Source organism: Hemitrygon akajei, chromosome 5, assembly GCF_048418815.1.
Source record: "Hemitrygon akajei chromosome 5, sHemAka1.3, whole genome shotgun sequence".
NCBI lineage: Eukaryota > Metazoa > Chordata > Chondrichthyes > Myliobatiformes > Dasyatidae > Hemitrygon > Hemitrygon akajei.
This window is the reverse complement of record NC_133128.1, coordinates 147126378-147142271: the sequence shown is the minus strand read 5'-3', so window position 1 is coordinate 147142271 and position 15894 is coordinate 147126378. Positions and strand designations below refer to the sequence as shown.

General features: G+C 46.1%; 1 protein-coding gene across 1 annotated transcript in view; it reads left to right on the top strand.

The window, feature by feature from the left end:
- Window positions 1-15894, top strand: part of LOC140728284 (collagen alpha-3(VI) chain-like) — a 188464-nt gene that overhangs the window by 139771 nt on the left and 32799 nt on the right. Inside the window, exons 36-42 of the mRNA XM_073046784.1 lie at window positions 740-775; window positions 874-936; window positions 11210-11272; window positions 13496-13528; window positions 13921-13957; window positions 14071-14082; window positions 14163-14647. Of these exons, the coding sequence (XP_072902885.1) occupies window positions 740-775; window positions 874-936; window positions 11210-11272; window positions 13496-13528; window positions 13921-13957; window positions 14071-14082; window positions 14163-14647 (729 nt within the window). The remainder of the gene's footprint in view (window positions 1-739; window positions 776-873; window positions 937-11209; window positions 11273-13495; window positions 13529-13920; window positions 13958-14070; window positions 14083-14162; window positions 14648-15894) is intronic.

The following is a 15894-nucleotide window of genomic DNA, read 5'->3' as shown; positions in this document are numbered from 1 at the left end:
TGAGTTTAATGATGTACTCAGGTGTGCAGACCAGGTAGAGTATATCCTAAGTTTATGAAAAGTCTGAGCTGGGTTTATTAATCCAAGCTTGGTAGTACTGCATCAGGGTCAAAAGCGAAAAGTCGTAATTCTCAACTTCAGCCATCATGCCAGAACTCCCTTCCCCATTTCTAACTGGTAGGTGAGCACTGAGTGCAATTAATTTACTTTGGTATGGCAGGTTAACAGAATAATTCCTATGGGTGGGGTATAGGAGGATAGTTGTGTAAATTGGATTGTATCCCAGCAGCTTCATAAGAAATAGAAAGTGGTAAATTGGATTATAATTGTCACATTTACAGAGGTATGGGGGGAAATGGTTTTGCAGGCCAACCATAGCAATAATTTCATCATAACAGCGCATTGAGGTGGTGCAGGGAAATCAATAACAAAATGCAAAATAAAGTGTTGCAGTTACAGAGAAAATTCAGTGCAGGAAGGCAATAAGGTGCAAGACTATGATGTTCTGATGATTGGCAAACCTGTCAGAAGATTTAAAGGAACATTATGACTCGAAGAATTACTAATAGAATTCAAATTTTAAAGAATAGGACAATCATTATAGAAGTACTGAGTAGATTTACAAAGAGCAGCTTTCAGCGAGAAGCCACACTCTTGCGCCACTTTGCCATCTTGAAGTTGCAAGGAAAAGAAAATTCTATGTACCAATGTATTCTTGAATATGTTCCTTACTTTACAGGGTGAACGAGGTTCAGTGGGACCCCTGGGAGTTAAGGTAAAGTGAATAATTAACTGGCTGTTGAGCACCATTTTTCTTGTCATTCATTTCCCATGTCTGAAGCTCTTCAACTGAATGTTACATTCCTGAAACAGGGCAGTCTTGGAACTGAGGGTGAATCAGGCAAAGGTGGTATGAAAGGAAACAGAGGACGCAGGGTGAGTCCAATTAAATAAAAAAAAGAAAGTGGAGTTCCTTATTTTGATTATTTTTTAATTTGGAAAAATGCAGCTATTTATTTTGTGCTTAAGAATATTCAAATATTTATTTTTTTTAATACTCAGCTATGTTAAAACATAATTGTTGGAGTTGCTGGGATGTCACAATTGTGTTGATAACAGAGACATTCTGTTGTACTTCCATAAGGTTATTAGACATAGGAGCTGAATTTGGCTATTTAGCTGTAACACTTACCCAACAGGCTGGTATATGTCTAGGGGAAAAGGAGATCCAGCCACTCACCAACCCCACCTCCAGTACACGCAGGTGCTGTGAGAATCAAGTTTATGCCGCGCGTACACACACAATATCCAACTCACTCCAGATACCGTTATGGAATACACTTTAAAGATTTTACTAAAACTAAAAGAGTACTATGCAATACAGTATATATGAAGGAAAAGAAAATAAAGTAAAAGGCGCCAACTTATCAAAGTTCAGTCAGTTTAGTGCACATCGTTGGAGCTCAACCATCGAACCATTCGACCCCTCGTCACTTTCCTCCGACCTCCATGTCCTCGCACCTGGGACCACCCCCGGTGGTCGACCGAGCAGTGCAGCGCACGTCCACCTTCCTCGGCATCGCCTTCCCACCTCCCCTGAAAAGACCGCAAAACCCCCAAGCTCCCAGCCTCACAAGACAAAATAACATTCCCCATTGGTTAACAAATGAATACAATCCCCATATCAGCAAGTCCAAAGCTAATCAACTGCGAGAGAAAACACTTAACAAACATAAAAGCATTATAGCAAACCAAAGAAGCCATTTTGATTACATACACAGTACATTGTACATTCTCCCCCCCACCAGCAAATGTCACGCCCTCATGACATTACCAGAGTTCCCCAAGGCTTCTTGCAACACACAAAACCCAACCCAGGTGCAGAAAGCAGCGACATAACTACCCAGAGCAGTAGAAATCACACTCGGTTCTCCTGGCACCACATATGTCAACCGCTCTGGGGGGCGCCCACTCCTCTGAGATCTCCGTACACCTTCTGCCGACCCTTCCGCCTCACTGGGCTCCCTCTTCACCTGCGAACCCTCTGCCTCGGACACCCCAGGTCTACCTGTCAGATCCTCACTCCCTCCCTCACAGGGTTCCCCCCTCACCTGAGAACGCTCTGGCTCGGACACCCCAGGTCTACCTGTCAGATCCTCACTCCCTCCCTCACGGGGTCCCCCCTCACCTGAGAACGCTCTGGCTCATGTTTGGGTTCCACCCTCTCTCCACCCAATGCTGGCTGCCTCTCCATCTGACCATCAACACCTTCTCTCCTCTCGCCCAACTCAGTAGGGGAAGGGCCAGGAGCCTCCTCTTCTGGTACTGAAATGCCAGCGAATGGGAGCAGGGGCCACTCATCTGAGTCGCCATCTTTCAAATCGGTATCCATTCCCAGGTTAGGGACTCGTCTCGGCTCTTCAGCAGCGGGCTTTTCCCTCGCTCCGCGGCCTCGCAGAGTCCTTGTACTAGGCGCAACCTCCCACTCTGGCTCTTTATCCACCTGCACCGCTTGACCCAGCGGCAGCAGGTGATTCCGATGGAGTACCTTGACAGGCCCATTCCCATCCTCAGGTTTCACCCGGTAAACTGGTAGATTCGGCATCTGGCTCTCTATTACCTAGGGGCTGGCCGCCCATCGATCTGCCAACTTGTGTTTACCAGGGAGTCCCAAATTCCGTAAAAGGACCCGGTCGCCCAGCAATAATTGAACAAACTTCACCTTTTGATCATATCTCATCTTATTCCTCTGATTTTGTTTGGTAGCCGCCGCCTCAGCCAACTCATACGCCCGCTGTAACTCCCTCTTCATGTTGGACACATACTTTAGATGGGACTTCCCGGGTAATTCACCCACTTCACCCCCAAAACACAAGTCAATGGGCAACCTCGCTTCCCGCCCAATGTCAGATAATAAGGCGAGTACCCTGTAGCATCATTGCGAGTACAATTGTCACAGTGAACCAATTGTCCAATATGACGACTCCACTTACTTTTCTGCCCAATCTCCAGTGTCCCGAGCATATCCAATAGGGTCCGGTTGAACCTCTCTGGCTGCGGATCTCCCTGTGGGTGATAAGGGGTAGTCCTGGATTTCTCAACCCCAAACATAGTCAGTAATTCATGGATAAGGCGGCTCTCAAAGTCCCACCTCTGATCACTATGGATTCACCTGGGAAGGCCGTAATGAACAAAATACTTCTCCCATAACACCTTCGCCACTGTCATTGCCTTCTGATCCTTAGTGGGAAATGCCTGAGCATAGCGAGTGTAATGATCGTTGATGACTAAGACATTCACGGTGTTGCTGGTGTCAGGCTCAATCGACAGGAAATCCATACATACCAGGTCCAGAGATCCCACACTCTGCAAGTGCGACAGTGGAGCCGCCAACGCTGGCAGGGTCTTCCTCCGAATGCAACGACTGCATCCCCTACGGTATTCTTTGACCTCCCCCCTCATCCGGGGCCAGTAGAACCGGTCTTTGAGTAATCCGTGGGTCTTTTCCACCCCCAAGTGTCCGGAATCATCATGCAAGGCCTGGAGTACAGTCTGCCGATACTTCTCCGGCAGGACCAGTTGCCAACGGCGGGGTTGGTCCTGAGGTGCCGTGACCTGTTACAAGATTCGGTTCTTTAACTTTAACCGAGGCCACTCCTTCAATAACAGAGGCACGGATGGGTGTTTCGCCTTCTCAGCCCATGCCACATCCCCCTTCTCTACTGCTCTCCACACAGTGCCAAGACCCGGGTCATTTTGCTGAGCAGCTGCCACTTCCCCCGGACTCAGTTCCGGCAACTGTTTAGTCCGCAGTGCGGTCAGGTCACAGTAAGCTAGGGGTATGGCATTGTCAAAAACCCCCAAATGGTCCACGGCTCGTTCCAGCCTCCCTCTTCCCTCGGCCTTCATGGACACATGAAGGTGACACATCGCCTTCACTCCAGGGGCAGGGACACTCTCCCACTCCTCGTCCCTCTCCTGTTCCCCCGGCTCCCGACATGACAATGCATCCGCATTGACATTCCTGCTTCTTGGGCGGAACTTCAGGCTGAAATCTTATACCGACAAGGCCGCCAGCCACCGATGTCCTTTGGCATCCAGCTTAGCCGAAGGCAGAATATAAGTGAGAGGATTGTTATCCGTTCTCACCTCAAACTTGGCTCCATACAGGTAATCGCTCAACTTGTCCACCACCGCCCACTTCAGCGCCAGGAACTCCAACTTGTGAGTGGGATAATTTCTCTCAGAAGGCGACAAGCTTCGGCTGACAAAGGCTACTGGTCTCAATGCTTTGCCATGCTCCTGGTACAGAACAGCCCCTAGACCCTCTCGGCTGGCATCCGTGTGCAGCCACATATGGCTTCTGGGGATCGGCAAAAGCCAACACCGGGGCCTGGGTCAGCGCCCTTTTCAAAGATCGGAATGCCTCTTCACATCGATCATCCCATCTCGAACCAAAAGGTTCTGCCGGGTTCCAGTATCCTCCAACGTCTTGCCTCCGGTCCCCTTCCTTTTCTTTCCCACCGGGGGAGAGCCACACAACAGCTGAGTCAACGGGTGACACATTCTGGTGTATCCTTTCACGAATCGGTGGTAATACCCACAGAACCCCAAAAATGAGCGCAGAGCGCCCACTTTCTGTGGTCTCGGCCAGGTGGTCACCGCCTCTATCTTGGTTGGATCAGTAGCCACTCACTCTTGCGAAATGATATGGCCAACATAGCTGACCGACGACTTGCAGAACTGGCATTTGTCCAGGGAAAGCTTCAGCCCTTCTTCATTAAGCTGGCTTAATACCTTCAACAGCCGCTCTTCATGTTCCTCCAAAGTCGATCCAAACACTGTCAAATCATCAGGTACACGAGCACCTCCAACAGATTCATATCCCCCACAGTTCTCTCCATAAGCATCTGGAAGGTGGCTGGGGCCCCCGATATGCCCTGGGGCATTCGTTCGAATTGGAAGAACCCCAGCGGGCAGATAGAGGCGGTCTTCTCTTTATTGCCCGCACTCATCGGTATCTGGTAATACCCACTTCTTAAGTCCAGCACACTGAACCACTTCGCTCCACTCAGGCAGGCCAACGCGTCCTCGACCCTCGGGACAGTATATTGATCAGGGACAGTTCGCCGATTCAAAGTCCTATAGTCAATGCACGTGCGCACCCTCCCATTCTTCTTCCGTGCCACCACTATTGGGGACGCATAGGGGTTTCAGGACTCAGCTACGATTCCGGCTTCCTTCAACTTGCACAAGTGCTGCCGCACATCCTCAACATCTGCTGGGGCCAGCCGCCGGGATCTCTGTCGGAACGGGGTGTCCTCCGTCACCCGGATGGTGTGGCAAGTGCTTTTGGAGCAGCCAACATCAAACTCGCCCCAAGAAAAAACAGCTTCCATCTTCAGCATCTTCTCCACTAGCCTGCGTTTCCACTCCGGCGACACTGGAGAATCCCCGAAGTTAAAGGCTTCAGCGGTCAGCTCCCTTTGATGCTCCAACCCCTCCCCATTAGGGGTCCTCACTGGTGTGCTAGACATTACCGACACCGGGAACAGATGCACCAGCGGCATTCCCCTCTTAAAGGTGATTTCTCTTGCCGTAGTGTTCCTGACACTTATGGCTATACGCCTCACATATACCACCCCTGGTCTCTGCACTTCAGGCCTCACCAGCACCCCCACCGGAAATCATGTTTCCCCTTAAAGATCGTCCGGGGCGTCTACTAACAGGGCTTCGCCCGTCGGCACTCCTGGGAATCTGGGGGTCCCCATCACTAGTGCTACCTCCCCGGGTCAGATCACCTTGGGCCTCGCCTGCATACACCACACCGTCCCTCGTTTACACTCCGGGTCCAGTCCGAGGGAGGCAAACCCTTCTTCGAACTCTGTTCGAAACACTGGATGCACCGAGAGGGTCTCCAGAAAATGTTCCCCACCTTTCTCCTTACAAGCTCCCAGGAGCCGTCGCACCATGGGGGAGTTAGTCCCCACCAGGAGGGCAGCATCACCAGTTTCCACTGGGCCAGGACACACCAACACCAACGTCTCAATAGCTTCGGACACTCCCACATCGCCCTCCGAGAACTCCAATCTCACCGATAGGTACCCATTGTACGGGTAGTCACCCTCGCTCACACCCCAAATCTGCAGGGTGTCAAATGGGGTTATGGGCAAATGCTTTAGATATTTGTTGTAGAAAGACCGGTACAATAAGGTCACCTGCGATCCCGTATCAAGAACGGCTTTTGCGTAAACTCCCTCTATCCGTAGACCCACACTGGCACGTGGTCCTACCAGCCCATCCGGAATAGAGGCGTGGGCACCCAGTAGTCCCTTGGCTGATCTCTGTGAATGTGTTCCTCCAGAGACTCCAGTCTGTTCCCTCACTGAGCCTCTCCTTAGTTTCCCGACACCTCTCCCTTCTTAGTCGCAGGGGGGCTTGCCCTCCGCAGGGCTCCTTGTCTCTCACAATCCCACCTAAAGTGTCTCTCCTCTCCACAGCTATAGCACACCCTTGGCCGCCCACAGTCCCACCTGAAATGCCCCTCTTTCCCACAGTTAAAGCACATGCTGCACGCTGCCCCTCCTCTTCCAAGACGGCCCCCACTCCCAACCCACTGCACGGGCCGCCCCCGGGAATGAGTACCTTCTCTGTTCTTCCCCTCCAGAGGGGGGTCCCTACTCCTCTGGGGGTTTTCAGTCCTTCACCCAGCCACCACTTCCTGTATCGCTGAGGATCGCTCCCGTAGGCCCGAGACCCTTTTCCGCCCCAACGCTCTCTCTTCCTCCCGCACCTCTCTGATCAGTTGCCCGAATGATGGAGTGGTCACTTTCTATAAGCCTGCCGGATAGTCCACGCCACCTTGTCCTCCTCCAGAGAGCCACTGAATATCTGACTCATCCTCACGCTAGCCACGTCAGGCGCCTTAACTACCCCCCAGCGCCGCAGCCCCAAGAGCATCCCCTCCATCCTAAATATGTACTCGGAGAGCTTTTCCCCTCACCATTGTTCCAGGCGTTGAAACTCTGCTAAAAGCAGCCAGGGTTCCCCTGACAACCCAAGCGCTCCCTCCAAAACTTCTATGCATTCCTCCACTGAGGCCCCAGGCTTTTCAGCTTTCAACTCCCGGACTGTTTTGGCTGCCGAACCCCTCAAACTTCCCACCAATCGCTGCCTCTTCTCCCCCTCCGAGCCTGGCCACTCCTCTAACATCAAAGACGTATGCTCGATCCAGGACTCATGGTCCACCTCCCCGTCCGGAGTAGGCTTGGCTCCGGAGAACACCCCCAGCTTCAGCCGTGGCCTCTCGGCCACTCCCACCAGGGAGTTAAGTGCAGCTGCCAGCTCCGAGGCTTCCCCCCTACCTGGGGGGCAGGGCCTAGTCACGCCTCCCTCCTCCCTCCTCCCTTTACTAGTGCTGGGCACCTCTCTGGGGGCCGCCTCTAGCTCTAGCTCCGCCTCCGGTGTCTCATCATCCTCATCCTCGGAGAGGGTGTGGAGCCCCCACGGCCCCGCCTCCCCCGGAACACTGACCGTCGCCGGCAGTTCCAACGTCATGATGTCAGCACTCGTACGAACCAACACCCAACTAGACTCGACCTCTTTACCACACCGTCTAGCTACCAATTCTACCTGCCCCATACCCTTCACCAAACTTAACCCCCGCACTAACTCATCTCCCGAAACTCGAAATCCACTTCGCTCACTACACAGGCATACTGCACCGGTACATCTTCCAACTCGCACCAGTTAACAATCTTATCTCTGTCCATCTCCGCTCTGCTGCCTGTGCGATTCCACAGCCCCTGACAATCCAATCCCGGGATGAGAACCCCACAAATGTAACACTTACCCAACAGGCTGGTATATGTCTAGGGGAAAAGGAGATCCAGCCACTCACCAACCCCACCTCCCGTACACGCAGGTGCTGTGAGAATCAAGTTTATGCCGCGCGTACACACACAATATCAAACTCACACCAGATACCATTACGGAATACACTTTAAAGATTTTACTAAAACTAAAAGAGTACTATGCAATACAGTATATATGAAGGAAAAGAAAATAAAGTAAAAGGCGCCAACTTATCAAAGTTCAGTCAGTTTAGTGCACATCATTGGAGCTCAACCATCGAACCATTCGACCCTCGTCACTTTCCTCCGACCTCCATGTCCTCGCACCTGGGACCACTCCGGTGGTCGACCGAGCAGTGCAGCGCACGTCCACCTTCCTCGGCGTCTCCTTCCCACCTCCCCTGAAAAGACCGCAAAACCCCCAAGCTCCCAGCCTCACAAGACAAAATAACATTCCCCATTGGTTAACAAATGAATACGATCCCCATATCAGCAAGTCCAAAGCTAATCAACTGCGAGAGAAAACACTTATCAAACATAAAAGCATTCCTACTCTAGCAAACCAAAGAAGCCATTTTGATTACATACACAGTACATTGTACATAGCCCATCGAGTTCGTTCCACCATTCCATCATGGCTGATTTATTAACCCTTCCAAACCATTCCCCTGCCTTCTCCTTATAACCTTTGATGCCCTTACATATCAAGAATCTATCAATCTCCCTTTTAAATATAGTCAATGCCTTGTCCTCTACAGCTGTCTATGGCAATGATTTCCACAGATTCACCACCCTCTGGCTAAAGAAATGTCTCCTCATCTCTGTTCTAAAGGGATGGCTTTCAATTCTGAGTCTGTGCCATCTGGTCCTAGATTCCCCCATGATAGGAACCATCCTCTCAATATTTACTCTAACCAGGCCTTTCAATATCAGAGTCAGAATCGGAATCAGGTTTATTATCACCGCACATGTCGTGAAATTTGTTAACTTTGCAGCAGCAGTACAATGCCAAACATAATATATGTAGGAAAAAACTGAATTACATTAATTATATATATATATATGTACATTAAATAGCTAAGTTAAAATAAGTAGTGCAAAGAACAGAAATATATAAAAAAATTAGTGAGGTAGTGTTCATGGATTTCAATGTCCATTTAGCAATCAGATGGCAGAGGGGAAGAAGCTGTTCCTGAACTGCTGTGTGTGTGCCTTCAGGCTTCTGCGCCTCCTTCCTGACAGTAGCAATGAGAAAAGTGCATGTCCTGAGTGGCAGGGGTCCTTAATGATGGATGCCACTTTCCTGAGGCACTGTTACTTGAAGATGTCTTGGATAGTGCAGAAGCTAGTACCCATAATGGAGCTAACTAATTTCACAACAGTATTCTATAGGCTTAATTGATATTGCATCCTCACTCTTCTAAACTCCACAGAGTTCAGGCCCAGAACCATGAAACACGCTTTAGCATTATATCCATGCATTTATTTTCTAGTCCTCTCAAAATAAATGCTAACAGTCATTTGCCATCCTTACCGCTGACTCATCCTATATGAGGTCTCCCAAGTCTATATGCATTTCTGATTTCTGAATGTTTTCCCCATTTCTAAAATAATCTATACCTTTATTTCTTCTACCAACGTGCATGACCATACATTGCCCTACACTATCTTCTGCCATTTCTTTGCCCTTTCTCCTTATCTGCCCAACTCCCTCTCCGGATTTCCTGCTTCCTCAACACTCCCTGTCCTTCTACCTATCTTTGCATCATCTGCAAACATGGCACCATGCCATCAATTCCATCATCCAAATCATTGATATATAAACATTGACATTGACGTTGAAAAGGAGCGCTCATAACACTGGCCCCTGAAGAACACCAGTAGTGACTGGCAGCCAACCAGAAAAGGTCCCTTTATTCACACTCTTTGCCTCCTGCCAGTTAGTTAATCTTCCATCCATGCTAATATCCTTCCTTAAAATACCATATGCTTTTATCTGATTTAGCAGCTTCATGTGTGCCAACTTGTCAAAGGTCTTCTGAAAATCCAAGTAAACAACATCCACTGACTCGCTTTTGTCTATTCCTCAAAGAATTCCAGCAGATTTGTCAGTCAAGATTTCCCCTTCAGGAAGCCCTGCTGAGTTTGGCCTATTTTATCATGTGCCTCCAAGTACCCCAAAACCTCAGTCGTAATAATGGACCCATCATCTTAACAACACTGAAGTGAGGCTAACTGGCCTATAATTTCTTGTCCTTTGCCTCCCTCCTTTCTTAAAGAGTGGAGTGACATTTGCAATTCTCCAGTCTTCTGGAACTACTTCACAATCTATTGATTCTTGAAGGAATCCCACATCCAAAGATTTGGGTGTTGGTAGGTTATGTCACTGTAAATTGCTTTTAGTGTATAGATAAGTGGTAGAGTTCAGGTGGTGGGGAGTGGAGAGCACAGACGTGTAAATGGAAGGGTTATTGACCATGCTGTATCTCTCTATATACTTTGTGTACTTTGTGTATAGAGAGCACAAACCATAATGTTGATTTGTTACTCCTCTCTGGTAATAAAGCACAAATGAGATCAAACGAAATGTTTGTCCAGATCTGGGCTGCTATTCCAAGTTGATTCATCTAGTTAGGGAAGTTTCCTATTCCACTACTCCCTTATTAAATAAATGTGTTTCTCACCTCATACCAAACAAGAATAGGCTTTATATCAGAATTGCTAAGTTGCACAAGAAGCTTTGAAACAATAGCAAATGATCTCACTAGCATGCCCTCAGGGGAAAGTCACTTTTCTGGACTGTCCATTGGCAAATTTATAATTTTTCCATCATTACTTTAATAAATTATAACTCCAACAAATAGGTATGACATTTCATAAGGTGTTTATAAGGTTTTATATTGCGTATGAGATGTTCAAATGACAGTCACATTTCATATCATTTTCTATACCATTTCTATATCAGTCACCACTTGTCCCTTTCACTTACTGAACTGGAGATTGCATGATAGATTGGGATAGCATTTGGGCCTTTCACATCTGGAAATATCTCCTTTATAACTCATTGCAGAGATCTTGCATAAAGCGTATTTTTGAAATGTTGACACACAATGTAAAATAGCACTTCATTCACTGTTGATTGTACTCAAAGTGCATGGAAAATGCAAAAGGTACTATTGGGCTAGATGCATGAAGCCTGATGAGTTGTAGGGGTGGCAAAGTGGGTCACTGAGGCTAGAACTGTTAACCTAATGCCTAAACAAACTATAATAGAGCTGGGGATGCCAAGTGCTGACCCACGGTGACTGTATTTTTTCTTTCATAATTTCAAAGTGAATAGTCATTTTCTACTTCAGGGTTATCCAGGAGCAGCTGGAGAAGATGGATCAGAAGGAGAAATTGGTTACCCTGGTCCACAGGTAAACTTGCTTTTGAATTTAAATAGAGCAGTAACTTCCTTTGCCAAATGATAGTTTAGTGATGACTAACTGTTGAAGTGAAGCGAATCCTAAGTGTGTGGCTGCAGATTTCTCATTGCTAGAAAGATTAATACAAGAGATTCTGCACATGTTGAAAATCCAAAGTAATGCACACAAAGTGCTGGAGGAACATAACAGGTCAGGCAGCATCTATGAAGAGGAATAAATAGTCAACATTTTGCCCCCGAGACCCTTCATCATTAACTTGCATTTCAGTGCAGACTACTTTTCTTGGGAGGCAATCCCTCAGGTTTGAGGTTGACTTATTTCCACGCCAGTTTTACAAGCCCTGACATAGGTGAGAAGGCCTATTCTGGATCCGTGAAATGTTCCAAAGGTGGGACAGGCGATACTTGATGGGGTGGGATTGCTAGGGAGGTTCAATTTTCAATTGGTGAACTTATTTTGAGTTCCATTTGTTCCTGACATGGAAAGCTGAGGCGCTCAGTGCCTTCTCTATTTTGGACAGCCAGGACTAGTACATCCAACGAATTGATGCTGATGTCACAATATAGCAAGGAGGACATCCTTGAACTTATTTCCTTGTCCTCACTGTGTGTGTAGCACAAGTTGACTTACAATGACGGCTTGTTTAGTTTTTCTAAGGCTGCACTCCTTTTCCCCTTGGTCCAAACTGGCATTCCATTCTGTTCCTATTTACTTGTTCAGTTTTTATTTAGTGATGCAGTGGCCTTTCGAGCCACGCCACCCTAGCGCCAGCAAAACTCTGATTAACCCTAAGCTAATCACAGGACAATTTACAATGACCTGTTACCCTATCCATTTCATCTTTGGACTATGGGAGGAAACCAGAGCGCCCGGAGGAAACCCGTGCATTCCATAGTGAGGACATGCAGGGACTTCTTACAGAATGGCAGCAGAATTGAATTCCGAACTCTGGAACGGCCTCAGTTGTAATAGGATCATGCTAACTGCTGTGATAACTTGGCATCCTGAAAGAGAGATACAAAAGCTGATCGGATTAACAGTGAGTCAGATGACACCTAGCAAAGCAATATTATTAATGACTATATAAAAATGACAAGTGGAATACAGGTGATACAGGTGAAAAGGTCCATCCTTCTGAGCTAGCTGTGTGCAATTAGATGTCAGTGCTGGGGATATTGGCCTGAGAAAAGATGCTGATGTTGTGTGGCTTCTACTAATCAATAGATTTTGAGAGTTTTGTTACAGTCTTCTCTGTGTCTGTCTCACTCAACTAGCGACTTGATTGTAAAGTTAAATTCAGGAATGTTGGTCTGCATTTGGGAATACAGGATATCGTTATATTGCACCTGAATACCTTATGCAGGTACTCCATAGCTCAACGCCAATTGTCCTGGGTCAGCCACAACATCTGTATGCCTGACACCCGCCTCCCTAAACAACTCAAGGATACAAAGTGGACTCCTGGAGGGCAGAAAAAGTGGTTCAAATACAATATCACGACCTGCCTGAGGAAGTGCCATATCAACCTGAATGGTTGGGAGAATTTAGTACTGGATAGGAAAAGCTGGAGAAGGACTGCACAGCTCAAAGAATATTTCCACCGTGCCACTGAGACTAAGCAGCTCCAATGTAAGAAGAGACTGGGAAAAGCTGAATCAGCTACATCCACCTCCACTTCAATGACCTACACCTGGCAACACTGCAATTGGACCTGTGGATCACGTATTGGCCTCTTCAGTCATTGCGAGACCCACAAGTGACCAGATCAACCACCAGAAGAAGAATCATACTCAGCTACGAGTGACCACCAATGATGATGACCTGATGTGAGATATCAGTACACATCCGTGACAGTGTTTCTTGTTTCATTTGGTGGGGAGAAATGCAAACCCATCTCTTCATTCCAGGCTGCTTAAGTCATTGACAGCAAGGTCTTCTTTTTCTAAGAGGTAGTCTTGATTGTCAGATGTAATTATGACAGAACTTCTGAGAAAACTTCAGCAAGTGGCAGGGTATTGTAACAGGAAATTGGGACTGCCTCTGCAGCTGCTCATTCACAAGGGAGTACTAGCACAGCTTTCCCCTTCACTGCCTTCAGATCAGGCACAACTTCCATGTGGAACATAAATTAGCAAATATATTAATAAAGTATCATACTACGAACACTTCTATATGAATTCATATTAATATATTAATATGCCCTTTGCTCTTCAGGGTGCAAAAGGACCACAAGGAAGATTTATTGAGGTAAATAAAATGTTTATTATTCATTTGTTTATTGAGATTCAGCGTGAAATAGGCCCTTCTGACTTTTCAAGCCACACTGCCCAGCAATCCCCTGATTTAATCCTAGCCTAATCATGGGACAATTTATAATGATCAACTAACCGACCAACTCATATGTCTTTGGACTGTAAGAGGGAACTGGAGCCTCTGTAGGAAACCCACACAGTCATGGGGAGAACATACAAACTCCTTTCGGGCAGTGGCGGGATTGAACCCAAGACGCCTGTACTGCAAAGTGTTGTACTAACCACTATGCTCCCGTGCCACCCCACGGTAAAATGTTGTCAACTGCATCATATCATTTAAATTTTGTTGTATAGTCATTAACACTCTTCCATTATTTCATATTATAGAAATGTAGTCTTGTCCGGACGATCAAAGAAACATGCCGTAAGTATTTTGTGAAGAATATTTATTTCTGTGAAGCATATAAATTTGGCTATTTAAAAATTGTAATTCCTGGTAAAATTCACATTGTTTCCTTTTCTGTTGTTCCCTTGCAGCATGCTGTCATGGTAAGTTCCTTTCATCAAATGAGTGTTCATATTTAGATTACGCACTGAAGAACTGAAATAGAATTATTTCCTTTTATCAGGTGCCGTGCAGTGCCCTGCCTATCCAACTGAGCTGGCCTTTGTGATAGATACTTCCAACCCTGTTAATCAGCTCAATAGAAATAAGGAAGCAATTCTCAAGATAATTCAGAATCTGAACATAGTTGAGAGCAACTGTCCTAAGGGAGCCCGCGTTGCCATCCTGACGTACAATAGTGATATTGTCACAGAGATCCGATTCAGCAGTGCCCGGAATCAGCGAGACCTGATCAAGCAGGTTGAAAACCTACAGTTCGTGCAATCGCGGAAAGCCTCAAGCATTGCTGATGCCATGAAATTCGTGGCAAGGAACACATTCAAACGGGTGCGAAGTGGGTTTTTGATGAGAAAGGTAGCCTTGTTTTTCAGTGATGGACAGACGAAGCCCAAAGAACTCAATGTTGCTTTAACAAAACTTGCTGATAACGGTATCATCTCTGTCTACCTCTCCCCAAGGGAAGACAATGTACTCAAGAAGGCACTGCAGGTGAGATTCCATACTTAATATTTCCTAATGCTCTTTCATAAATGATACACACTCAATAAAATAAAAATCTTCAGTGGGAGACCACTGCCTCTTAACACTGGAAAATCTGAATGTTGATTACCGTATTTAATTTGTCCCAATTATTTTCTAGTGCCTATTCAAATACTTTCCACTCCCTGGCATCTACTTTCATCATTATGGATAACTAGAATAAATAATTTCTCCCGGTAAATAATTGTTCATGATTTTGTAAGCTGAAGAGAATAGCCCTTTATCTATAGTGCCTACACTTAGAAAAAAGTTGCAAATTACTGGGGTTTCTTTGTTTATCTTTTACAAACCTGACTTACTAATGTTGTGTTTCCTCTTTTATGGATCATCTGGATATGCTCAATATGATTATCAGATAATGTTATACATTTAGCAACTGTACTCCATCAACTGGACGGTCCCTTAATTTTATTTAACCATGCTATTTTTAAGATAAAAGCTGTTAAATTATATTCCTTACATTTCCACTAATTGATATTACTGTGACATCTGTTATTTTTTTAATTCTCTGATCGTGCTTCTGAAACATCTGATCATGCTTCTCAGATATTTAACCACCTACAGATCAGTGTTTTTTCATCATTCTAAATGTTTAATGTCACCTCTCTCATGAAACTAAGAACTGGATATCCATGGGTAAAAAACCTTTTAGCTATTTTTCAGATGTAAGAATTTATAAAAAGCTCAATAAACAATCTGATGAGATCACCACTTGCCTTCAAAGTTAGAACATTTGGTGAACTGAAAAGGCTTACATGTTTTTAACTTTTTAACCAAATGAGTATTTTCTCCTATCAGCAGAAGATTCACTGCTTTGACTAATTCAGTCATTTGGTTTTGGGACTGTTGATCCATTGATGAGATCCAAACAAAAATAACATGCCATTCATTGTTTTGCCAACTTCTCATCTAGACTTAAATAAAAACTAACCAAGTACATTTACAGTGACACATTTTCCAAAATAGCTAAACAAGGTAGCTTCCAAACATTTGGTGTTTTATTGCATGAGCCTTCTAAAGAGATGCATTTTATTACACAATAGTATCCTTAGCATCAGGAGAGGCACCAGAGGATTGGAGGATAGCCAATGTTGTTCCACTGTTTAAAAAGGCTCTAAACAAAAACAGGAAATTATAGGCTGGTGAGTCTGACATCAGTTGTGGGAAAGTTTTTTGGAAGTATGCTAAGAGACCAG